The 26,779-nt window shown below is 45.1% G+C and overlaps 1 protein-coding gene across 2 annotated transcripts in view; it reads left to right on the top strand.

Moving 5' to 3' along the window:
• Nucleotides 1-26,779, top strand: part of nrp2a (neuropilin 2a) — a 53,246-nt gene that overhangs the window by 7,562 nt on the left and 18,905 nt on the right. For both annotated transcript variants that reach the window (XM_058051073.1, XM_058051074.1), the window contains exons 3-8: nt 7,448-7,629; nt 14,798-15,028; nt 16,966-17,121; nt 17,497-17,666; nt 19,613-19,768; nt 24,729-24,873. In XM_058051073.1, the coding sequence (XP_057907056.1) occupies nt 7,448-7,629; nt 14,798-15,028; nt 16,966-17,121; nt 17,497-17,666; nt 19,613-19,768; nt 24,729-24,873 (1,040 nt within the window). The remainder of the gene's footprint in view (nt 1-7,447; nt 7,630-14,797; nt 15,029-16,965; nt 17,122-17,496; nt 17,667-19,612; nt 19,769-24,728; nt 24,874-26,779) is intronic.

Genomic DNA, 26,779 nt, shown 5'->3' with positions numbered 1-26,779 from the left:
CACAAGATCTCGTGTCACAAGGTTCCGTGGGATTCAAAAGCGGCACAATTTCTCATTCGGAAAAAGGTCATTTTGACTGATCAAGGCAAATGGAATAGTTTGTTCTTTGCCTATTACCAAAATATCAGTTCTCAACCAAAAAAAGGGAGAAAAGGCTTTTTGTGAAGATGCATTTCATGCATAAAATCTACTTTGACTTCCACCTTTCTTCATTTTCCTAGTCAAAACCAATCCGCAGAAAATCCCATATTTACTGTAATGTCATATTTTCCCATTGAAAATGGATGGGCAGTTTATTTGGTGCCCCCCACTGGTGGAAAATCATTTTCCATTATTGTATCATTTTTACAGGCTGACATGGGTCAGGAGGTAAAAAGGTTGTTTCCCAACCTTTGCTTTGCTGGTTGCTGAGTTCCCTATTTATATGTTTCATTTTTACACTCATCACTCTTAGATTGCAAAATGTATTTCATCATTTTTCTTCATTGTACTTTTCTTAAAAGTAATGTTAAAATCCTCTCGTCTCGTTCTCTGAGACCCATCCTCATCTATAATCTCGTCTTGTGAACTGAGTGTCAGGTAGTAGAAAGGTTGTTTCCCAACCCGGTGGTTGCTGGTTCTATCCTTGAGCCCCCTATTTATACGTTTCAGCATTTTTATACTCCCAATGTTTCAAATTTAGCAACTTCATTTCTCAACTGCATCATCTATCAGGAGATTTATATGAATTCCCACGGTTCCATAATTGGATTTTCCAAAGCGTCCCATTAATAATGAATGAACAACTTCAGTGTCACTCCCTTCTGGTGGAAATTATTTTTAAATTTAACATTACATGTAACGTTCTATGCACCATAGTATGGGTCCCCGGAACTGAGGGTTGCTGGTTCGATCCGCAATAGGTGTATTGATTTCAACACATTGCTAGGATATTTTGTATTTTGCTTTCCCACTGAAATAGTTGCGAAACAGCGTGAGAGTTAATGATCTGATAAAGTTCTGACTTACACTAAAAGTTGACTTGCATGGTAGTTTCGGAATGGAACTTGTTTGTAACCCGACGACCACCTGCAAACTCAAATAGAAGTTTTGGTGTTACTACCAACCAGAGGCTATGTTTTGTAATTATTACCATCCATCCATTTTTATGATGTCGGAGCTTCCTGTGTTGCGGGTGCAGCACTCTAGCGTGGCAACTTAGCAACTCCATTGTTGATGAACTCGGTGTCAGGATGTTTCTTCCCGCCCAAGGCGGGAAGGCAGAGAGCGAAATGGAGGAACATGAAATGCCCTCACTCCTTCACTTTCCGCTGAGAATTTTATGAGCATTTGGAGGGGAGGGAAGTTTTTTTCTGTTATACTCGCCTGGGGGGTGTAGGGCTCGGTCTGCCCTCTACTCTCGCCCCCGCTCAGCCTCCCTTCTCTCTGGATGTGTCTGCATGTGAGCGTGGGTGGCAAAGGGTATGAGTAACTGTGAAGGCATGAGTTTTAGCAGGAGTAGCTCCCTCCATCCATCCCATTAGAGATACCGCATCACGCCGGCATCTATTTTTATGGAAAATGTGCTGCTCTTCTTTGACACCCGTTATGCTCTCTCCCCTCAGGTGCATGTACGCCCCCGTTAGCGCCGTCATGGGTAGCGTCCTCTTTCTGCGATTTACGATTAGACACAGCAGCGCATGTGAGCAGGGGAGTAGATTTGTGCATGTTTTCATGCTTCTCCTTGAGGTTAAGGGCGGGGGGCTGAAGGCTCCCCGTCTCACTGGGGCCCGAGAAAGAGAAACCCGCGTGACAGCTGGGATTACAGAGAGAAGCGCAACTGTAATTTACCTGAAATTCACACAGCTACGCCGTCGACACGTGTTTGCAGCGGATGTACTCGGGAATACACGCACGTACACACCGAAGCCTCCGACCTCCAACACCCCTAGAAGTGCTTGGTCAGCCCCGGTAAGAGTTCTGTGCTCAGGCTAATATCCAGCTGGCAAGATTCCCTCAGCGGGTTCAAAGTGTCGGCGTTGGCCCGCCCCGTACCGCCAAAGCGTTGCACTGCTGCAGCAATCAAATCTCTAAAGTCGTATGGAGGCGTTCCATGTCTGAGGTGGCACTTTAATTCAGGATTTCATTTCAGGGGGAGTCCTGCTGCGTGCCAAAAAGCTCTTACCTCCGGGCTGCCAGCCGATTGATGTGAACTAAATGTAATAAAGGCCAGATGAAATATCAGGCCCATATCTCTAATGCAATCTGCCATGGTTGAGCTCCAGGTTGCACCAGGAGCAAGAGGGGCAGATTCTCCCAAGCTCCTCCTTCTTTCTTTTCTGTTCCCGCTCCTCACTCCTCCTCCTCCCTTTCCTCTCAGCTTGAGGAAGCCCTGTTTTATTTTTACTCAACTGAATTAAACATCGGAGCTTCCGGAATCACAATCCTCACCGAGCTATAGTCATTCCCTTTGTCCCACCTTGGGAAGAATGGAATTGGCTCTTTTGGTCCCACATTTGGCCTGAGGGATGAACAATTAAAGATGTATTCCAATCAACGTGTGTTTGTGTACGCATGATAACAGCTTCCCAAGGGAGGGGGGTGGCGAATCAATGTCTGTATTTGGCTTGTAATGGCCGATCGATAGATGATGGAGGGAGAAACGGCATGCAAAGACGAGGAGAACGGTCACAGGAGAGAGAGAAGAGCCACCAAAGGTCACATGTTCAGGTTGGGCTCCGTCAATATATGACAGGAGACTGCGTTAGGGACAAGATCATGGTCACCGTTGTCTTATTGTGTTGATTCCCGTCACTCTTCCAGACATTGAAGAGTGGAATCAATAAATTGAAGCGCAGATGCCATCAAACGTACACTACGCTTATGGAGTAGGTTCCTACTTTATATGGCCTAAAATCCATATTCCCATACACAGTTTGGTCTCACTTTATAGCAAGGTACACAAAAAGTTACCGAGACACTAATGAGGAACTAATGACTAAGGAACACTCATTTAGAGTAGTTATTGAGGAACTAATGAGGAACTAATGAGAAGTGGCTAAGGTTAGGTCGGTTCGTTCCTCATTAACTAATGTAATCTCGTGTTTCTTATGTGAAAGTGTTACCTTCAGGAGTACATGCACCACAACACTACGCTATAACATCTCTTATCACATACTACAGTGTTAATTGGCCCTGTACCCTAGAAACCGCCCATGAATGATACGGGAAAAGGCCGAAATGATACTGTGTCAAAGCCCAGGGCAGTGATACTGATAAAATATAGAGTTTAACCATGTCCAGTATCAGCCCCTGTAGCTGTCCACTCAGAGCGCGCTGCTCTGGTATCGTGCCCGTGAAACAACCAATCAGAGAACAGCACACGGGCGTGAACACACAGCGTTTGTCTGGAAACAAAATGGTCTTTTGATGAAATAGTACATGATAATAAGCTCATGAATAAATAGTATGTGATAATAAGATCATCACATGGTTTGTCTGGTATCAGGCTCAGTATCATGCCCCGGCGTGCCAGTATCAGCCCTCGACACAAACCATGTGATAACCTATAAAGCACAAACTGCCAGCAGTAGATATCCATGATGGACGGCGGAATCTGGATCTGAGGCGCGAAGAGATGAGTAGGAAGTGAGCTATTTGTTTTTGGGCTAGATTGAGGATGGCAGGCCCTCGGGTTCTGCTGGGATTTCTCTCCCAGCATCTTGTTAATATTTCAGAGGCACTTATGGTTTATTAGAGGGGCGGAGGGAAAGTGTGAGTGTGTGTGTGTTTCTACTTTACACCCCCACCCCCCCACCTCCCACCGCACCCCTGACTTAATTTTTGCTTCTGTACGTCACCGGAAGGCGAAAAGACGACAGTTCCCAAATTGTTGGCAGATTGTGTTGCTGTTTGTTTGAGAGCAAGATGACTCGGGAAAGCATACAATGGAGCAGAAGCGATACTCAACTAACTCCAAAAGTTATATTTCCTGCAGCTGGAGCTCTTCTAGCAGGCTGAATAAACAAAAGAAACCACAGCAAATGATGTCTTAGAAGGAATGTGATTAAATCAATCTGGACTGCTTGTGTTTTTTAACTGTTGCCTTGGAGAAAATGACAAGTAGCTGCTCATTGTGCCCATAAAGCCACAGCTTATGACACCAGAATATGCTCACACTACACATAAGGTCACACACACACACACACACACACACAGTGGGAGAGTGCTGCATCCTGCAGAAAAATTCCCTGGGCCCCAACAAACAACCAAAGGTGTGAAAGGCAATTAGTTGTTATGGCGGCATGGTGGAGTGATATATGAGAGGAAGAGCAGACATGTCAGGACTAGTGGGCCTCTACTGGCCCTCAGTGGACATGATAGTTTCTCTCCACACAGATTGTGCCCTACGGTGGCTTCCTGAATGCCGAGCAGACTCACACATATTCTGCATGGCAGACAGAAAGCTGCGGACGGGGAGTTGATGGAGTGAGACAGAGGCGGCGCTTGGAAACCCTGAGTGAGTCTCGGTGTACGGGCGGAGGATTAATGTACCGCCATGGGTCCTGGAATGTGGTCAAGTGTGTGCTGTAGACGCGTCAGACGCTCATGCATGTATTCATCAGAGGCTGAGCGCACACAGGTCAATAATCACATCTGAGGAACACTCACTCTCTCACGCTAATCCACGACAGGAGAGCGTGAGACGAAGGGGGGGGATAACATAGAGACCCACTTCAAAATCAATTAAAACCTAATTAGGCTCCCAGCTTCCTCAAAGGCCTTTTATCCTCAGTGTTAGCAAAATGCTGCTGAGAACGTGCACGCGTCTTTGTCTCAGTGTGACTGTGTCTTTTCCCCAAGTGTGTGTTTTGCACCCACATACGACTGCAGACGTTCGGTATCAGTGCTCACAGATGGTATTTACCTTTTCATCTCGGTGTAGGGCCGAAAACTGACCTTTGCCCCGAGCATTGGTGTCATCAGTCACACACGGTTGAATTTTCAGGTCTAGCACGACGTTGACATTACAGCTGCAATATTCTGCAAGCAATGGGAATTAACATTAACATTATTATTTGTCTCCTCCTTGTCTTCTTCTGCCATTCACTCACTTCTTAGTACATTCATGAGCGTAATAAAGTCAAGAGTCAGGCTACCGGTGGTGTGAGCCATCAGCGGGGGAAACCAGAGCGGTAGAGCCAACTCACCCTGGCCCGTAACGCTCATTGGAGAAAGTGTCCGCCACCATGCTAGTAGTTTGGGTCAATCGCGTAGTGCTAACCGGATGTAGTACAGGAGCTAATAGCTCATTTGACGGACATACATATATATATATATTATATATATATTATTAAATATTATCAGGTTCTCAACTGAGCGCGCAGACCTCACAGCTAGGAGATCAGGGCTCAATTCCACCCTCGGCCATCTCTGTGTGGAGTTTGCATGTTCTCCCCGTGCATGCGTGGGTTTTCTCCGGGTACTCCGGTTTCCTCCCACATTCCAAAAACATGCTAGGTTAATTGGCGACTCCAAATTGTCCATAGGTATGAATGTGAGTGTGAATGGTTGTTTGTCTATATGTGCCCTGTGATTGGCTGGCGACCAGTCCAGGGTGTACCCCGCCTCTTGTGAGGAAAAGCGGTAGAAAATGAATGAATGAAGGTTCTCAACTGTATATCAAATTGGGTAGGGGTATGAAAAAAATGTGATCCAAGTGGGGCTATGACGGGAACTGATTGAAAACCACTTTGATGACTTCCTTGTATACTTTTTATGGGCGTGGCCCAAAAAGCGACCTGGTTCCTAGAGGTAAATGGCATGCAAGTGTAAATCAAGATCATAATGTTTTTTATGTGCAGCCTTAATTGACACCGTTTCCAGTTAGGAGTCGGCGACCCATTAAAAGTAGGGCAAGACTAGGAAGACCAGAAGCCATTCTAGTGAGAAGTGGAAGAACAGCGGCCCTGTTGTTTTGGTCAATGTCCTCACATGGGCCCGTTTAGTGACGTGGTTTTGTGTAAAAGCTTACAAGGTTATTACTCACAGTTGCACAGCTTCAATTATAGCAGCATGTGTTTAGCGTGGCGATGGAGAGAATTTCCCTTTTTGTGTGCTTGTTGTTCAGCTCGGCTTACGCAGCAGCATCCATTGAGCAATCAAGGTAGAGTGACTGTGTGGTCTTGACGTCGTTTCAGTGCAACAACCAAATGAATGTGCAAAGCTGACTCATCAAAATGGTGAAACGTGAACTCATGTGACCGCGTCTGGTTGTCCAAAAGGGGTAACATCACCCCCAGTGTGTGTGTGTCTAATTATGTTAGTGCAATGACATACACGGGCCAACAAGAGCAAGCTAATTTGGGATTGGCCAGGTGGATTTAGTCTTTAGTCTCCCACACACTCAAGTTGACCTGATGGTTAAGAATTAGCTTTTATTGTTCAGGGTCAGTTGGCGGGTCAGAGGTCAGAATGAGCTGTGAGCTCAAGCATGTGAAGTGTCTTTACATTTATTTATACTAATTTTCCCTTGACTTAATCCTCCTGTGCTAATAATGACCTTGCCTCCGCCCACCAAACCGCCAGCAACCCTTTTTATGAGTCAGCCAACATGAATTGCTCTCCTCAGGCAATGTCCATGCATAAAGTAGTATTTTTAAACATCCCGGGCAACAAAAATATATAGGTCTACAGAAAAAACACCTTTGTCAGCTGTCATGCGAAAGCAAAAGGTGGCGATATAATCTGCTATTTTTACCAAAAAGAAGCCTGAAGGGAAAAATGTACGACAAATAAAAATAACGTATGTAGGCGCAGGATAAAACGTGCCAAAAAGGGAACAAAATACACGATTACATATACAGCACTCCCAGAAATTAGCGCCTAGCACTCAAAATTACGCCGCAAAGTGCGAGGAAAACGGCAATGACTACCAGGAAATATCTGTTCAGGTTTGAGGGAAATGCAAACATCGGGCAGAAGTGGTTGGAGTTGAAGATTCCCGACTAGCATTTTGTTTTTGAAATTGTTGCTGGGTCCGATGCCTTTCCAATGTTACTTTGACTTTTCCGCATGCGTCCCTCACTGGAATTTTTGATGACACATTTGTTTGCCTCTGCAGTCCATCATGTGGTTTGGTCCGACGTGTCGATTTAATGAAGGCTGCGGATAGAACGCAGCTGACTTGTTGACCAAGAGCCAAGTCCGTGGCGAAAATATTAATTTGTAACTTGGCATGGATGTTGTTTTCCTAAATGCTTTGTCTCTGCATTGCTAACTGTGTCCGAGGGCTGAACCCAGGATGGGGAATGAGTCCACACCTGTCTGGTTTTTATTAGCACCGCTCATCTCGTAACCGCCTCAACGTCTTTGTTTGTTCTCTTTCACATCCTTAATGCCTTCCTGCTGTGTCCCTGATGTCAGGAATACCTTTTAACCTCATCGCCTTTTCTTTTCTTCAAATCAGGTACGACTTCATTGAGATCCGAGATGGCACTTCGGAAAATGCAGATGTATTGGGTCGTCACTGCAGCAACATCGCTCCAGCGCCAATCATCTCATCAGGTCCCTCCCTCCAGATCCGATTTGTTTCGGACTACGCCCACCAAGGAGCCGGCTTCTCTCTGCGCTACGAAATCTTTAAAACAGGTGAGGAGTCAGCTGGAACGAGTATGCATGTGATGGATGCCGTCCGAAATCCATTTTATGTGGCGCTGGGACCAGCTACCGTGAGCGGTCCTTTTTGAATTAGACTAACTACGTTTCCAGAACATTTAATCCAAAGAAGAAGATGTTGCAGATGAAATATTCACACAAGCGGATACATTTATTTATCATTTAGCGCCGTGTCTGAAAGTCTTTACACTAACACTTGACTTCATGATATTGTGGCGTCTCTGCCCTCTCTTTGCTGTGGGTCAATGGCCTACAACCTGCATGGAACCTAGCTCATATTGACTTGTTTTCTCCTGTTAAAGAAATATGTGTTCATGTTTCACATAAGGTTTGGGAATGATGGGCAAAATTCCCAAAAAAGTGCAGTCACCCTTTAAATTTTCAGGTCATCTGAAGCTCTACAAACACATACAAATACACTATATATAATTCTGTCATATGTGTCTTTTAATTAAATACTGTAAGAAATTGGCATATTTCAGACATAGTTGAAAGTAGTGATTAACCATGATTAATTAATTAGAAAACTGGTTAATCTGATTAAAAATGTTAATCATTTGACAGCTCTGGTTTTTATTTACTGGTTCTAATCTGGCTGAAACTATGAAAGGAATGCTTGCTTAATTGGAGTGAAATGCATTTACTCTCGATTGATGAGAGGGGTAGGGCGGGGCGGGGGGAGGGTTGGTCGACGGTCAGACCTCGGGTCAAAGGTTTATGGGTAAAGGCCGAGGCAAGGAGATTGATGGGGATGAGCGTGAGCCCGATTGGAATTTTCCGGAGGCTGCTGAAGTGCACAAGGTGAAGTGCAATTTAAAGGCGGGGTTGTTTTGTGTGTGTGTGTGTGTGTGTGTGTTTATGCGCTAGAGGAAGTGAAATGGTCACACGGCCTTGAGGCAGCTGAAGGATTTACGCTCATGCGGGTTGAATGTGTTTCCATAGAAGAAACTTCAATAGAGCGAATTTGGAGCGTCTGAGAAGACCGGTGATCTATTTCCTGTGGCCACCTAAAGGTCTTTACGGACGGATGCATGGCAGGCTGCTACACACTACATACAGTCTCCATGGTTGAAATAAGATTGTGGCATAAATTTGCAGGGTTTTGGAGATGAGTGTCACTCGCCAGCACACGTAGGCGTACGCGTGCTGCTTGTGTGGGTGGTTCCACTCAGCGTGATACATTTCAGTCTACCTCGATGTGCACGTGTGGGCGGGGTGATAAATGCACGCGTGTTTATTCACGGGACCGGCAGAGGTGGTGGGAAAATAATTAAGGTGACAGGAGACAAACTAACAATAGGATGGCTGGCGATGAAGGTTATGATGATGGTGATGATGATGATCGAGGGCGTGTGTTAATTGGGACCACTGCGGCGCTGGCTCATCATTATAGGTGTTTGTCTTCCAGCAGCAGGATGAGGCAGCAAACACACACACACACACACAGATCCCAACTGGCGTGTTTATTCCAGAGAGTGAAAGTAGCGTTTCAATTATTCGGTTATTACAGTTGTTTTTGTGTCGCTTTAAGGCGACGGTTTCCATCTTTTGGTCACTACATGTTATGCAAAGTGCCAGTTTCATCATTTAGGGGCTGTCCTCAGGTCAAAGGACAAAGTATTTTATTGTTTCAGCCTTTCATCCACACGGAAATGGCGTTCTGGGTTGCCTGTATTACATCATTTTCACCCAGTGATCCATTCCCACAAGCAACGATTTACTAATCTGCCACACAAATCCCTGGAAGGTTTTGTGTGGACAAGGCTTTAGCGTTGACTTTTACATGAAGGGGTCCTAGTGTGACAACAAAGGATATTGGATCTTATTGGGAGGGGGGGGCACTATAGTAAAGCTGCTTTCTTCTCCTCTTGGCCAAAAGTCTTGGATTCAGAAGACACCTCCACGACGACACCTGCCTGCTCTGTTAGAATTGGTCAGTTACCTCAACAATAGTATACAGCAAAGTATACTACGTATACATGGACCCAAATATTCTAATTGCATTTGGTTTATTTGCTCAAACGGAAAGAATGTAACCTTTGTATACACCTCATTCCGAAAGAAATGTGCCAATCCGAATGAATATATAATCGGATTCACAGGAGTGGAATATTCCTTTCCCCAATCCGACTGAGGTATTTGTACCCGCTCAAATGGAAAGTTATCAGGGTGCGTTCTTCTTCGTCGTATTTTTCTTCTTCTGTTGTTCATTGGCAGTTGGCAAGCAGCTTTCGTGTGCATTAGCGCCATCTGTGGAACAGAATCTAAACCCTTCTATACGCCATTCACAAGTCCAGTTTTATTAAAAAATAAAATATATATCTATACAAAACATGTCCTGAGTTTAATTATAAAATATTAGAAAGACTTAATTTGATCTTTTCCTGTTTAAATTTATCCCGAGTGCGTTCTTTCAGCGCATGCTCAGATATGACGTAACACGCAACTGGAGACGTTCTTCAGTTTTAAAAATGGAGGCGAGCAATCGGCACTGGACTGCTGCGGAAAGTTTGTTTTTGATCCAAACTAAATTTCAAGACCGGACAAACGAAAAACTGGCAATACAGAGTTATTCCAACACGTGAAAGAAAAACTCGAGGAAGTCGATATCATGTTTACGTTTTACTGCGCATGTCCCATTGACTATTCTGGTTGATTATAGCGACGCATGTAGACAAGAGATTGACAAGAGATTATTCCTTTCCATGTATACCATTGTTTTTCGGAAAGGTTCCATTCGGAAAGAGAAAAACTCCTCATGTAAACGTGGCTACTGATTGGATATTGGATATTGGATATAATTGGATGAATACAAAAGGATCCATTGTCAGACCACAGTTTGTTTGCGAAAAAGCTTTTTAAATCACCCCCGTTGAGATAAACAATCCTTACATCTGAAAAAAATAACTTTCTAAACGTTATTTTTAAGACAAATGAAGGAAACCGGAGATTTCGAACCCAGTTCTTCCCATTCTCCTGTCTGTGTGGCCAACATGGTAAACACTAGACCACCATACGGCCCCTACAGGGGCAGAAAAAGAGTTTGATAGTAAAACTTTTGATAGTTATAAACATGTTTTCTACACTTTAACTACCAAAATATTCCGTTTATTAAAGGGGACACACCCAAACGTGTAATGATCACATTTCCACCACCAATGTTTTGCCAAGATTGTCTGCAGTTAGTAAATGCAGCGTCCTCACATTCGGCTTCTGAGCTCCAAGACGTGCTTCTGACAAAATGTGTCCGACAATGAGTGCTGCTCTTTGGGCAAGCGAGGTTGGAGGAGCATCGGAGGTGTCGACTCTTCGAGTTCATACACTGTAAGTCATTGGTCTCCAGCCAGTAGTCACGAGCTAAATTACGTAGAAAGTGTTGTTCGCTGGAAGACTCTTTGATGTGCGTACGTGTAATTGTGTGTTGTTAAAGGGCGTGTGTTGGGAAAGATGAAGATCTGGTGAGGTGTGTGTGTTTGTGTGTGTTTGTGTGTGTTGACCTCCCTTTCCACCCTAAACAGACAGCACAGTTCAGAGCTCCGGCCGACTCCCGGCACATTCCCTCAAAGGCGTCCGACACTGCGAATGTTTATGTGTTTAGGGGGTCCTGTGTGGGTGTGTGCCAAAGAGGCATATCTTGGCCTGCTTTAGTTTCAGTGGAGTGACCACTTCCTTGTTTTTGTTGGGTTCTCCTTGTTACATAAGCGATGAGTGCCATGACTCCAGGGAGCGTTGGATTGTTTGTGTCAACACGCACACTTACGTGTGTGTCTGTGTGTGTGCAGCTCCCCCACAACTCCTGAAAATTTGCCCCAAAAAAACACACGCACGCATTTTCAGATTTATGCCTTCATCCTTCTACGTGCACGAACTCCCGCCCCTCCCCCATATTGTTGTGGCCTACTTTTATTCCCACTCATGCGTGCTTAACCCTTTATTCATCCCGGACTACCCCACGCCCCCCATCCATTTGTCATACATCCTCACACAGTCACGTGCCACTGATGCTGTTACCACGGCTACAGGGGGAAGACTTACCACTAAAGCCCCCTTTTCCTGGTTCTCCCCCCAAGCCAATCTACGAGAGTGGCGGGGGCCACGTCGCAGCCAATCCTGAGTTGATGCAAGGCGGGGAGCACTTAAGGGCACTGGGTCTCCTCTGTGACCATCGGTGACCGCTGCTGTGGCATGCGTAGGGTCTCGGCGGTAACGCAGCCCGAGGCCCCCTACCCCCACATTCCCCGTCTGGGCACCAGTCACAACATTGGCCCTGTCTGTAGTTGTAATGCCATCACGTTGATTGGACGCTGACCCCCTCTACATCAGCGCTGTGCTTTACTGTACGCCTGAATGGCTCACCTTGTTGTGCCTTCATCACATCCAGTTATTCTCATGCTGACAAGAACAATTCAAGTCATAAATAAACAAGTGTGGTGTGATCAGCATTCGTATGAGGAGCTGCTGATTGTGAGAAAAAAAATTGATGATGGCGTTCAATTCCACGGCCCACATCAGAGGCATGACTGAGATGTCTGACTTTGACATGTTGGACCGTGGCATGACAAGAATGTTTTGTTTCTTTGTTGTGGTTCCTCTTCTAGTTTGTAATGCTCTTGCTGTGTGTGGTGTGTTGTTATTGTGGGTTTTACACTCATTCACAAACCCACCATTCAGAACGCCCCTTGTGTACACATTCTGACACAAATGCCTTGGGAGAGGGTTTTTTTCAATGGAATGGTGTAGCTCAGGCTGCGTTACATGAGGGATGTGTGCCTGAGAGGTTGATGCGTGTCAGACAGGCAGGTTTGATGCACAGGAGGTGAACCCTCCCAATTGCATGTGAGGAGCAGAGACGCCAGACAGCAGCAGGCGAGACGGAGCGAGAGAGTGCAGACTCTGCACATCGCAGGGGAGAAAAGACAAGATGGGACGGGAGGTGGATGCATGGAGGGCATGGAGGCGGGAGCGACAAACCGCAAGCACTCATGAAAGAGCCGGGTGTTTTCTACCCAGCAACTCGCCCTCTCGCCTCCTGCTTCATGCCGACACTGACCCCTCCCTTTTTGTCAGTCTCCAGCTTCCGTATTGGTCAGACACGTGTGTGCGAGGTGACTTGTTTTTGGCGTGCTCACACACCGTGAACTAATGAGCGCTAACGAAAGTAGAAGGCACTCATGCATATGCAACTTCTGCAAAAGACGTACACGCACCCCGTGGCGTGTGCACGGCGACCAGTTGGTGCTCACCGTCTGTGCAATGCGAACGCAGCGGTGTGTTTGGAGGCGATGGAGTCAAGCTGTGCTCATACCGAACTTTTCCAATGTGCGACTCCAGACTGCTGATTTGTGACCCAGTAAGAAAGAAGGCCAGTGTGTTAGGAGGTCTGACACACATGGAGATGCTGTCACACGCACCTCACATGCTACATGCAGAGAGACAAAAACGCCTGCAGCAAAAATCATAATGTGAGGATATTAATAAAAGAGAAAAACACTCACATGACATAGGTCATTTTAGTGCCATCACATGCATTTACTATGTGAGTGTTGTGTGCACAAATACACGCAGTTACACACACTGAGCAAAGAGGTGTGGCTGAGGGATTCAGATATCGTGAAAATGACCATCATATCTCAACATGCTCAGCTGTAGCTGTGTGTGGGGGTGGGCTGGGAGGGGGGCAGCCTGGACCGGCATGAAGCTAGATGACCTACGGGGTGTTTAGATACCGCGGCGTATGACTCACAAGGTCAGGGACTGCTTGAAACAAGCGGAGGAGAAAATAGCACATTTGTGTTTACATCTTTAGGCCACCCATTGCTCATGGATGGAAAACAGCACATTAGGTATAGAGTGCATTTTTCAGCAAGTGGAAAGAGTCAGGAGTGGAAGACTTTATGAGAGTGTTTGGCTCCTGAAGTTGTACCCTTGTGCTCTGAGCTGTCTGGGGTCTGTTTTCTAGCATTATCAAGTGCAGACGGGAGCAGGGGGGAATAGCCAACCCACCCCTTTGCTTTTATAGGGCTGACTGATAATAAAGACTGGTGCCTTGGAGGAATGCTGTAGACGGAATGTGCTATTAACATGTCTGTAACATGTCTGTGCTCCTGACGCTGCTTTTATACATTAAGACTCGCTTCAGGTTTAAAACCACAAGAAATTCATGGCAATTGTACCGGCGTGATGCTGACCGTAAAAGTAATTAGTTAGATTACCCGTTACTGAAAACCGAGAGAGGAAATTTTCATTCATTTATTCATTTTTCCCAGCTGTCTTCGGGCGAGAGGCGGGGTACACCCTGGACTGGTCGCCAGCCAATCACAGGGCACATATAGACAAACAACCATTCACACTCACATTCATACCTATGGACAATTTGGAGTCGCCAATTAACCTAGCATGTTTTTGGAATGTGGGAGGAAACCGGAGTACCCGGAGAAAACCCACGCATGCACGGGGAGAACATGCAAACTCCACACAGAGATGGCCGAGGATGGAATTGAACACAGGTCTCCTAGCTGTGAGGTTTGTGCGCTAACCACTCGTCCACCATGCAGCCATTGTTGTTGTTATTATTATTATTATTATTCCCCAAATGTGTCTGATTGTCTGTTCTTAGGATATTTGGCGTCCATTCTTGTGTGGATGGTCCTTTCTCAATGTGAATATCAGCAAAACAGGATGTTGTGTCTCAATTTGAACACTTCCACATTTGGACTTTTTCAGTGCTGAAGTCAGGGGTGTCCTTATCAGCCCATTGCACTTTATAGTAATGAGAGTTAAGAATTACATTTCCAAAAAAGCCAAAATGCAAACATTTAATTTGAACATGTGCAAAAATAGAGCTTCTTTTAAGCCTGGCCTAAAAGTATGCAAAATGATGTGTTTAGTTACCTCATGTCAAACACATGCACGTGGATCCTTTGAAAGCCAGGAATGAGTAAGAGATCTTTACTATCTTGTCTCTTTGCTATGTTTTAGTATACACATGTTTCTGAATCAGCACAGTGCGATGGCAACATGCTGCTGTTGTTTGGATGCTGAGGGGGGAGGGGGCACGACAGCCTCCTCCTGTCATGTAGTGTAACATTGAACACGGTCAAATGACAGATCGCCTGTTCCTCTCATCCTCCTGTCCTCTTAGGGTCAGAATTCTGCTTCCGCAATTTCACCAGCAGCTCCGGGATGATTGAGTCGCCGGGCTTCCCTGATAAATACCCCCACAACTTGGAATGCTCCTACATGATCATCGCTCCGGCCCACATGGACATCGCCCTCACGTTTTTGACGTTTGACCTGGAGAACGACCCCCTGCTGGTGGGAGAGGGTGACTGCAAATACGACTGGTTGGACGTGTGGGACGGCCTTCCGCAAGGTGAGCGCACATACAGATGCACACACACACACATGCTTGCAGAGCCAGTTTTGGAGATAACACAAAAAGGTAAAGGTATCCGCGTTTTAAGCGTATGCAGACTCACGCAATTCCCAAATGGATGTTCCATCAGTTTCCAGAGGAAGGGCTCGCTTTGATGTGCGGAGCCTTGCCTTCCATTCCTCTGCATTACATACAGGAAACATTATTTCACACTGGGAGCTGAAGGCTCTTGGACACCCCAAAGGAGCAGCCCTTTCCCATGATCCTCTTCCCCCTCCATAATAACACCCTTCACCACCTTTTTGCTATCCCTCCTGTCCCCTCCCCTTCTCATCTTGTGTTTCCTTCTTCCCAAAAAGGTTGTTTTTGTGTAACACCAAGCAGCAGACCTCTTAAGCAGACTAAGCACTAACAACTAGCATTAGCTACCAGTTGAACCAAATAAGCGGAAACGCAAATTAGCACCAGGTGTACGAAAGACAGAAAAGTGAAGGCAGCAGAAAGGAGGAGCAGGATGCCCAAGGAGAACTAACGCAAGAGCAGAGAGTGACAAACCGTTTATTGCGGTTAATTGGTTCTACACCTGACATTAATAAGTGAATTTCTGCAATTCCTTATTTTTTAATCCAATATTTTCATAGTTAGACCACCATTTTTAATATTATTATAACCCTCTCGACATGAAATAACACCCCCATGCATGCTTTACACAACATTACACTCTTATAAGCCAATATAGTAGACATAACACAAGAAAATAAGACATTTAAGACATAAATAAAGCTTGTAACGATGAGTTTAGAGATGGGTTTTAGTTTGGTGTTGGTACTGGTAGCCCCTGTGAGGGATTTTTGTGCCGGTTTTGAGATAACGCAACCTGCAATAAAAGACAATTGTTTCTGCAATCAAGTCTGGTGCTTGTGTGTCTCACCGAACACAAAGTAACATTATTTACCAGTGTAGAATACTTATCATCACAACGTCTTTGAATGCATCTTCTGAATAGCTTCTACAGTATTTGCGTCTTAGTTCATTTAGCATTTTTATTCCTAGAAATGCTTAGAGCAAAATATGCAAAATTGGCTTAAATATGCAAATTTCTGACTAATAATAGACTGTATTCAGCCAGGAAACAGCATTCATAACTTATTTTCGAAAAACTGTGTTATAGTGAAGATGCAGTAACCACATTACTTTTTCCAAAACCTTCAACCTTTACCTTTCCAACCTTTACATGAGTGGCATTGAAGAATTGAGTGGCATTCGTGGGAATAAATGGCAATTTTGCACCTCACCCTCCTTTTCAGTTCTCTTCTTTCCCCTTTATTTAGAGTAAAACTATGAGGTTAAGGACTGATGATTTGCTCTAATTATTCCCTTTTCACTTGCTAAAAAGGGATCCATGTGGATTTCAAATGCCAATTATAGCCTCAAATTTGGGGGCTCCGGTGGCCGCAGACATTCAAAGTCGAGAATTAGGAGGAAATTAAAGTGTAGCCCAGTTTGAGTGAGTCTAGTCCTAAGGCGTGAAAGAGTCTTGGCAGACAAGAGGAAAGGGTGGAAAAGGAGCACCTCTCGAGACTACTGTAATCCTCACTGGTGGATGTGTGTGTGTGTGTGTGTGTGTGTGTGTGTGTGTGCATGTAGATGATCTCAGTGCAGCTTGCATTAAGGCGGGGATTCCAGTTCCCCTGCTGGGGTCTGGCTAAGACACACAGAGCAGATGGATGGAGGGATGGACAGGGGAGAGGGGAATTATGGGACGAAGAAAGATGGTGGGTGTTGGGATAGAGGGCATGTGGTGACTCATTGCCACCATTTAGCAGCGTTGTTAGAAGACTAAACGTTGCTTTATTCGATGGTACATCCCCAATCAATTGTGTTTTTAGAAAATCTATCCAGTTCCGACTGACTAAGTGTATTTATGTCTGCAGTGTCACCTCTGATTGGGCGGTACTGCGGTACCAAGATCCCTCCAGAGATCCAGTCATCCTCCGGCCTGCTGTCCCTTTCCTTCCACACGGACATGGCGGTGGCCAAAGACGGCTTCTCTGCTCGATACAACATGACACGCAAAGAAGTCAGCGACTGTGAGTGCGAGATAACTCCACATCACCCCAATTTGTGTGTGTGTGTGTGTTTGTGCTTCACAGTTTTGTTTACCCTCTCTTATTACATATCTACGCCTGCCCCAGAATCTTTTCAACATCTACAGACACTCATGTTTCTTTCTTCATCAAACCTTCTGTGTTCAATCCCGATGTTCACCTCTTTGAGAAGCCAGACCGCTCTATTATTCTTCAAATTTAAATTAAGTTCACCTCAATTTACCTTTTCTGCCCTTTTGTCTCTGTGGATTTACACTCACGTCTTCCAGCTTTATAACCTGCCATGTTTTTGCCCCTGTCATCCAATATATGCAACCTTCACTTACAGCTCAATTCCCATCTACTTCCCTTCAACAGCATTTCACTGCAGCATGGCGCTGGGCATGGAATCAGGGAGGATCAGTGACGACCAGATCACAGCCTCCACAACTTTCTACGACAACTGCTGGTTGCCGCGACAGGCTCGCCTCAACAACCATGACAATGCCTGGACGCCCTCCGAGGACAGCAACAAGGAGTACATCCAGGTCTGGGCATCCTTTTTTGAATGTTATTGTCTAGAACAGTGGTTCCCAAACTTTTTACAGTCACATACCCAGTCATTTGTATCTCCTAGTCCTGCACACTTAAAAAACCTAAACCTTATTATGTTAATTCACTTGAAATATCCAAGATTTATTGGTTCATTCGTTTTGTAGTAATTCCGGGTGAAAAATGTGTATTTTGCATGCTGACATTTTATGTGTGTGTTTGCTTGGGTCCCAGGAGTTATGTGATGCACCTGAATGCACCATTTTCGAAAAAGCTGGACAACAGTTTGCTAGTTTTGACCCTGCTTGTTGTATGAAGTGTCCATTATCTGGTGTCAAAACTCTGTCGACGTGATGCACACAGAGCAAGGAACAACTTCTCTGCCATCAGACACCCGTAATTTTGAGTGTTTGGTGCTAATTGTACCCCCTAAGGCAGGGGTCGGCAACCCAAAATGTTGAAAGAGCCACATTGGACCCAAAAAACAAATGTGTCTGGAGCTGCAAAAATTCAAAGCCTTAAATAAGCCTTATATAAGCCTTATAACAAAGGCAACACATGCTTTATGTAGCTATATTCGCTATATTAGCTATATTAGCCCCAACCAACTTTATTTTAACATTCCAGCACCGAGGCATTTCACACCAGACGAACTTCCTGGTTCAAAGGTCAGGCAAGTCCACCCTACATAGCTGTCCAAGGCAAATGCCTGTAACACTCGGATCTGAGCAACAAAACACAATAATATCCCTAAGTGTCATTCCAAATATATACTGACGAAAATCAAAATCACTTTATAAAAACAGCCACTTTGTTACTAAATATGTGCCCATGACAGGATTGTGTTCTTACCCGTTTAATGTGACTTCTGTTTTCGGAACATGACTGGTCAGCTTCTCAACATCGGGCATGTAAGAAACGTCTAAGAAACGTTTAATCCTCTGTTCTCCGCAGTTTTTTTTTCTTTTTTCCCCTTGGGATCCATGGCCCATCACACAGCCCCGGTTTGTTTACAACAGCCCCCTGCTGATAGAAACGTGTGTCGCAGGCTATGACGCAAATCTTCGTCGACAGAAATGTTGAAATTTAATATTTACTCTACACATTTTTACAGCATTGGTAAACGATAAGAATGTTTGTGTCATGTTTGTCCTCCTACAGAAATCAAAAAATATATTTCTCTCCCGCATCTTTTTCCATTTTAAAACATTTTTCTAAAAGCTCCAGGGAGCCACTAGGGCGGCGCTAAAGAGCTGCGGGTTGCCCTTAGGTAATTGACGTACTTTGGGAACCACTGGTCTAGAATAATGGATTTTACAGTCCTTGAGACTTCCACCAAGGCCAAAGATTACTTTGTAAACCCTCATGGACACCCACTACTGCATTAGCAATAAGAATCATGAGACGAAAAGGGGAGGGGGGCATCATACACATATAGACACACATAGGAACATAAATATAGAAACCTTATTGATAAGAATAAACGGGCAGAGGTAATGGCGAAGAAACACTCACTCGAGGAACTGCAAACGGATGATAAGGAAATGCTCCCCACTCTCACACACTCATATATATTTCTGTTTATATGCATTCATACATGCAGCGGTGCAGGCAGGAGCGCTATGATGGATGAAGGTGCTTCTTAGGAACACATCCAGATTCTGTGTCATTGATCTTTGCGTCTAACGTTCTTCTTCATTTGCGCGTGACAATGCTCAGACACATGCGCCACCTCGTCTTCCTGTGCAGGAAGCCACCCCCCATCCTGGGATGTCTGCGTGACAAATAGACGCAGCGGCTTCTTGTCTTGGTTGTCTACGTCAAACCTGCGCATCATAAATTCCCAAAGGGCGCCGTGCATTGCAGTTGCTTCTCTCCCATCTATCATTCTCTATCAGAAAACATGTTTCATATTTAATTTCCCATTTACTTTATCCTCAAGGTTGACCTCCAGTTTCTGAAGGTCTTGACGGGCATCGCCACCCAGGGGGCCATTTCCAAAGAGACGCAGAAATCTTACTATGTTACCACATTCAAACTGGAGGTCAGCACCAACGGGGAGGACTGGATGATCTATCGGCATGGCAAGAACCACAAGGTACCTTTTCCGCTTTCACAGAGCTGGCCTGGGTTCAATTCCCAATCATGGGGCTCAAACCCGGGACTCATATTTTGTGGGCTACTTGAAAACCAAGTCACAGTGCTAACACAAAAATGATGTAAAGCCTGGAAAGCCAGAAGCACTGGCGTCCGTACCTTCATATCTCGCATTTTGGTTGATACGTCAACAGATCAAAACGGTAAAAGTATACTTCTCTGAACTGAACTGGTGGAAACGCTCCTGGGCCTTCTACACCCAGGTCGTGACCTTGATCATGAGGCAGAGGAGGAAAAGATGGGACAGAGAGAGGAGGGGAAGCTGACATGCAAGAACAATGGAGTCCTCTGTTTGCCCTTTTTTGGCCGCAGTATCTGTTATCTTTCTCACACACACAGAAAATGCAAGTTTATTTATGAATATACAATATATGCAGTGCGAGGTTGTTGTCATGGCGTGTCTCCCTCGTATCTGGGCGGACGTCGGCATGGATTTTAAGAGGGAAATTCACTGTTGATGGAGGATGGGAGCTCTGGGGAAGGGTTAATCCACACACACATTTAACCATGTGGACCCCTTCTGCGCTTGCCGCTGATTGGTTTGGGTGGGGCCAGTAGGGGGTATCGGATGTGGAGATTACCGAATGAAACGTGGATCTGACTTAAAATGAAGCAACAACATCTGTGCAGTGTGTTAGAACCCGCCAGCACACGCGCTTTGCCTTGAAATAACCTCTGGCTGATGGCTGCGTCTGGAGATGCGTGCGTGCAAGTAGATATGTTGTCTGTCTGGTCGACATGCAATCAGACTCTGCTCATCTGCCTCAGCTTTGAAAAATATGATGTCAGTATTTTACCGCATGTGACTTTTTGCCAACCACATTAAGATGAACTCACTTATGACGTTGACTACATTTAACTTGGAGTTAAGCATCCATCTGTTTTTGATGACCATAAAGGCAAGGTGACAGCATATACTGTATGAGTGACGGAACTCTCAAATAATGCATGCTCTCTCATTTATGTTGTTTCTTTGTATCAGAGCCAGTCAGAGCCAGTCACACGCAGCAAAGGATGCAGTGCAGGCAGTTTTGACTTGACTGAAGCTCCACTTTTCACTCCCTTTGCCAGCCAGGTTCCTCCGCGGTCCCCGCGGGCCTCAGTGGAATCTTCTGTGACTGCTAATCCACCGGCCACGCAATGCAAACTCCCGGTTAGCCGTTCTAAGCCCCCCAAAGAGCCCTTAAGTGGTTGAAGCTCATTTCTCGTCAGGGGGTCCTGTAATGACAAGGATTTTGCTCCTGTAATTGTCATTTAACACGGGACTCAAAACCATAGTGTGGCTTTGTAGGCTTCCACGTGGGTATGTTTGGCTTTTGTAGTGTGTGTGCGTGTCGATAAAGACCTCATAGATGAAGTTTTGATTGCAGAAGTTGCACTTATTGTTGAACAGCTTATAATTAGCCATCTTGGATATTGGCTTTCTTACCGATATCCGATGTTGTCCAGCACATCATTGCTTATATCGATATCCATCGTCCTTTAGATGATTTAGAAGGTCATAAGCAGGTTTTCTATTCATTTTGTATCCTACTCCAAGGAAATTCATTTAGCGGTTCTGGAACCAATTAAGCACCCCCGACTGGAGAAGCACTGCTTTATTTACAGTTTAAAGGCAAAAATTAATAATAAAAAATAATAATTTCAGACCTGGGCTGCACGGTGTTCTAGTGGTTAGCACGCAGACCTCACACCTGTGTTCAATTCCACCCTCGGCCATCTCTGTGTGGAGTTTGCATGTTCTCCCCGTGCATGCAAGGGTTTTCTCCGGGTACTCCGGTTTCCTCCCACATTCCAAAAACATGCTAGGTTAATTGGCGACTCCAAATTGTCCATAGGTATGAATGTGAGTGTGAATGGTTGTTTGTCTATATGTGCCCTGTGATTGGCTGGCGACCAGTCCAGGGTGTACCCCACCTCTCGCCCGAAGACAGCTGGGATAGGCTCCAGCACCCCCTGCGACCCTCATGAGGATAAGCGGTAGAAAATGAATGAATGAATGAATTTCAGACCTCAGACATACTCAACCTGAGTTTGATGAGGTCCCGTCAATCGTGCACAAAAAAAAACATTCCTATATGGCCCGATATCTCATTTTTATGGCATTATTGGCCAATAGCGTAGCAGAGCTACACTCAAGCTCTGCTTTGTGTCATCGCTGAGGTAGCGTGTTTGTGTATGGCTGTCAGTGTGTGGTTTTATGACTCTCTTTGTGCCAACATATTGTCCAACTGGCACCCATGTGACGTGTGCATTTAAAATCACACCATTCACAAACGTACCTCATTATTTGTTGAGATGTTACATGTAGCTTTCGCTCTCACACACACACACACACACACATCGTGCTTCTCAGGGCCCGTCACAGCGAGCGGCCAGCTGGAACCAGTTCCTGCTGTCAACATCTTCATAGCGGGAAGGAAGAGGAGAGGAGGTCACGGCTGGAGAAGCCGAGGGGGGGGTTGTGCGGAGTGGAATTGGCAGAGAAAAATGGAGGGAACAACACAAATGAAAGAAAAATCAGCCCAATAATAACTTGAGCAGACCTCTCCACATCCCCCAGCGGTGTAGTCAGCTCAGAGGAGAACACCGCAGAGGCTGCGTGGACCAGACACCCTCACAAGTGAGCGTCAGGCTGCAATGGTAAATGAATTAAGCTGTGATGCATGGAAACTGGATTTTCCAGAAGAACAGTGGTTTGGAACCATCGCTGCTGTGTGATGACTTGATTGTTTGCGTTGCTGTTTGCCGTCCAGCTCCAAAGTGGCATACACACACCTTTCACTGTGACCTCAATTCCCCAAAAAGGTCATCAATAGTTAAATACCCATGGTGCCCTGTCCGTCACATGCTGCCTGTGTGTGTGTATAAGACTTCGTTATATTTTCATGACTCTCCACGCCAGGAGACACAACATGGCTGCTTTAATTATTCAGCGTACCTCGCCTGCTTGTGACGCGAGGGGGGGAACCGCGGCCATCACACTACATGTACACAAGCAGGAACAGCACCACAGTCGTCGGGCAGATTAGAGAGTCCGCTGCAACGCTTTTTAAATGAAGCGACTTCATTCAAAAGCGACTTAGTCAATGAGCGACCATCTGCTTCCTGAAGCCGGTGACCTGTAACCCCTGAAGCAGCGGTGTCAGGTACCGAGACAATAGACAGGAGGAAATGGTGGAACTGGCCTCACATTGTCTTTGTGTCTCCTCTGACTCTTCCTCCCATTTGATGCGATGGAGTCTACTTTGCTCCTCCTTGCTTTTAGATAGACTTTCCATTTCCGAAATATATAACTTCCTTATTATCTCCCTGAATGCGGAAATGATAATGAATTTGCTACTTAATGCGATAAATGCTCCGATGGTTTATTTCTCATCCGAGTGACAAATCTACTCATTGTGCATTGCTTCCCAGTTTCAGCGCCTCCTCCTCCGCACCCCTCATCAAATTAGGGCCGCTGCCCTCCATTCAACCTCCTCGCATGATCCTTGCTCTTCATGTGCCTTTAAGTATTCTTCTGAGGAGTTTCATCCCCGCTGTCGTTCCCGTCTTTCCGCCGTGCGGCCCTTTGTTCCAAATATCTAGGAGCGGCAAAGACGCTGCCTTTGTGTGAGCGTGTGTGGGTGTTTGCATAACCCCCATAAGAGCTCACATCCACTGTTTGGCCTCTTAGGTAAACATGACGGCTGCCGGCCGTCCATCCAGCAGCAGATACAGCATAGATAGCCCCCGTTATCTGTTCAAACACCCCCACTGGTTTGTATTACCACTGTCAGCTCCACTTGATTAAATCAGGCCATGCCCGAAATCAAATAAAACCCCCGGAGTAACATTTTGAAGTCCTATCATATATCGTGTCACTTTGAAAGGCATATGCCAGACATGGGATTTTGCAAATGGGTCACTTTCCATTAGTATGGAAGCATTTTTCTTATTTTTTTTATGTAGATGTAAGATTTGAAATATCCGGTAAATATTTTTTAAATAATAGAATAGATTATTTCTTTAGTTTTTGTTGTTATCGTTCGATCTTGTCCGTTGTGATACTTGCCTGTGTGCCAAACACTGGGGAGTGAATTACACTTAAGACTTCCTCTACTTATCTCTGTGTGTGTGTGTGTGTGTGTGTGTGTGTTCCTGTGGTTCCCCGTCCTTGTGTGTGACTTCAATTAGTCGTGAGAAAGTCACAGGGCGCGAGATAGGCGGTGCCATTGGAAAAAGGAAGTGGTTGCCACCAAAGGAATGAAAGGAAGATACGTGTCTGTCAATGAACCCGCCCATCAAACGTCCCCTTGAGCATCGCAGGTTTCGTTTTGCCCCAAAACAGGAAGTAACTCGACCACCCGGGTTACATTTGCCCTTTCACCCCTGCTCGCCCTCCCTGCCGCTAAAAGGCCCGATGGAAGGAAAGGGAGTGTACCTCAAGGAGAGGTGAATGTTGATGCTTTGGGATGGGACGGATGCCTCACATCCTCACTTCCTGCACACCTGGACATACTTCCTGTTCTTAATGGCCAATCGTGTCAGGTCATGTCCCTCCCACAGCCTCCACTGAGAGGTGTGTGGGAGCTTGAGAGAAGTATGTGTGTATGTAAGAGTGTTTGTGAGTGAGCGTCCCTAAGAGCTGAAACCCTCATCCATCCTCGAGCTTTCCCAGCCTCTCGGAGGAAAACCTTTGACCCCAAAACACATTGACAGCTGGCTGGGTGACATCGGATCCGTGTTTGGGTTGTCTCCACTGTGTCCGACCTGCCACTGTGTGTGTGTAACGAAGCAGATCACTGTACGTGGAAGTGTGTGAGAATATGAAGGATAAGACAAAGCACCCGCATGAGGGCATGCATGCTCATCCAACAACAACCCACGAGGTGATGATCACATTTTCTTCTTTTCTTCAGGTTTTCCATGCCAATACAGACCCTGCTGAGGTGGTGCTCAACCGCGTACCCCAGCCTGTTTTGGCACGGTTCGTGCGTATCAGACCACAGACGTGGAGGAACGGCATCGCCCTGCGCTTTGAGCTGTACGGATGCCAGATTACAGGTAGATTATTCGACGATAAGACACTTAATGTAGTCTTTGCAGAGGATTCCTACACAACCAAAGCGGCACACATCATGCAAATATAAGAGGTGTCATGGAATATTAAATGTCCGCCCCGAGGGGTGAGGGATGAGGGACCCAGCTAGTTGATTGAAAAGCAGTTAAATATGTAATATATAAACATGACTTCACCTAATTTACACAAACTATACAACAGCATTGCTTCAATGTTTTGAAACGTGAAATAGTAGGACACATACAGTTAGCTGGCACGCGTGGAGGAATCTGCTATTGCTGTTTCACGTTACCATGGCAACTGTGAAAACGTCCACACTCCAGAATTATAATGACACCATTTGTCTGTCCTTCATCCTCCATGATCCGGGATGTAGCCTGCTAACGGTATTTATATGCAGTCATATGGTAAATATGTCAAAGGACTGGGATTTAGCGTTGTCGTGGCATCCACGGCTGTTCAATGAGATTACAGTTACTCACAGCATCTTTTCATTTAAAAAAACGTGCCTATTTTCTACTGCTGATTACTAATAAACGGAAAATAAATGATAAAAGTCTAATCTTTCTCTTGGTACATACAATGTCTATATCAGGGGTCTCAAACACGCGGCCCGCAGGACACTAGTTTGAGGCCCCCCGCCTTGATATGAAAGTTTAATGTTAGTGCGGCCGCGCAAGTTTGATATGGATGCTGTATGGTATCATGTACCCAGAAAAAATTATTATGTTTGATTAATGTTCATGTTAAAGGTTAAATAACTGTTAATAGTTATCCTCCCTATCCGTGTGGAAGTGGCAAGTTTTTGGCTATTTAAGTTTAAAGGAAATAACTTGAAGGCTACCGTTTAGGTCGCTAGCTCTCTAGTTTGCGAGTTAGCATGTGTCTCAAGACCCTGCAGTTGCGCAATATGTTGTAAATAAAAAGAGTATAAATGTGACTATAGTCGTGTTTTGTCATGTCTACAGGGCTCTAATAATGCTTTGTTCATTTTAATCTGAAAAAAATAATTTGTCTACCCACTAACTATATGTGGTTTCTTAAGTTTTTATTATTTGCCGTTTTATTATTATTATTATTATATTTATTTATTACTGATTGATTGATTTTCTTTATTATTGATTTGTTTATTTATTTTTCATCTTATTTTGTGAATAAAAATTAAGATATTTGAGAACAGTCAAATGTTTTATCAGAGCTTTTATTGTAGAAAATCGGAACCAGAGCACTGAAAAAGTTTGTATATTTTTCCGTTTTTAATAAATGCGTTTTTTGGGGGGGAGGACCTGATGCGGCCCAGCCTTGCCCAGACCCTAGCTCCAGTGGCCCCCAGGTAAATTGAGTGTGAGACCCCTGGTTTATATGGTCCAAGAACACAATATTCTGTGTCAAAATCATGAAAAATGTCAGGTACCAAGAGAGGGTGGCTTTTGAGAAATGGCTGGGATTGAATGAGTTCCCAAGCAGAAGCAGAACACATGCAGTGAACATTCAGACAGCCGCTCTCTACACTGCTAACCTGCTGCTAGCAGTCATGCACAGTCAACCCTAGCGAGGTGACCTCATACTTGTCACTTCCCCCGACCATCATTCGCAATCCTGGTATGAAACATCAACACATATTTTGTTCCTTTTTCTGTGCATTCTAGCACAAGAAAACTAGTTAATATGAGCTAGCTAACAACAAACGTCATTGGGAAATACCTACAAAACCTATAAAAAAACGGACTTGCATATTAACCAAGCTACAGCGATATTATTATTGTAGCAGCTAACATGAAAAAAAATTTTATCGCGTGGATTAATATGACGCCTCGCTAAGCACTTGTGGATACCTAACTCTCAATTTCGCTAGCCTTTTGCTAGCATTTTTAACCTGAAGTTAAGTAA

This window comes from Doryrhamphus excisus, chromosome 16 (genome assembly GCF_030265055.1).
Source record: "Doryrhamphus excisus isolate RoL2022-K1 chromosome 16, RoL_Dexc_1.0, whole genome shotgun sequence".
Lineage (NCBI taxonomy): Eukaryota > Metazoa > Chordata > Actinopteri > Syngnathiformes > Syngnathidae > Doryrhamphus > Doryrhamphus excisus.
Note: the sequence above shows the minus strand (reverse complement) of the source record. Positions and strands in the feature narration are given on the sequence as shown.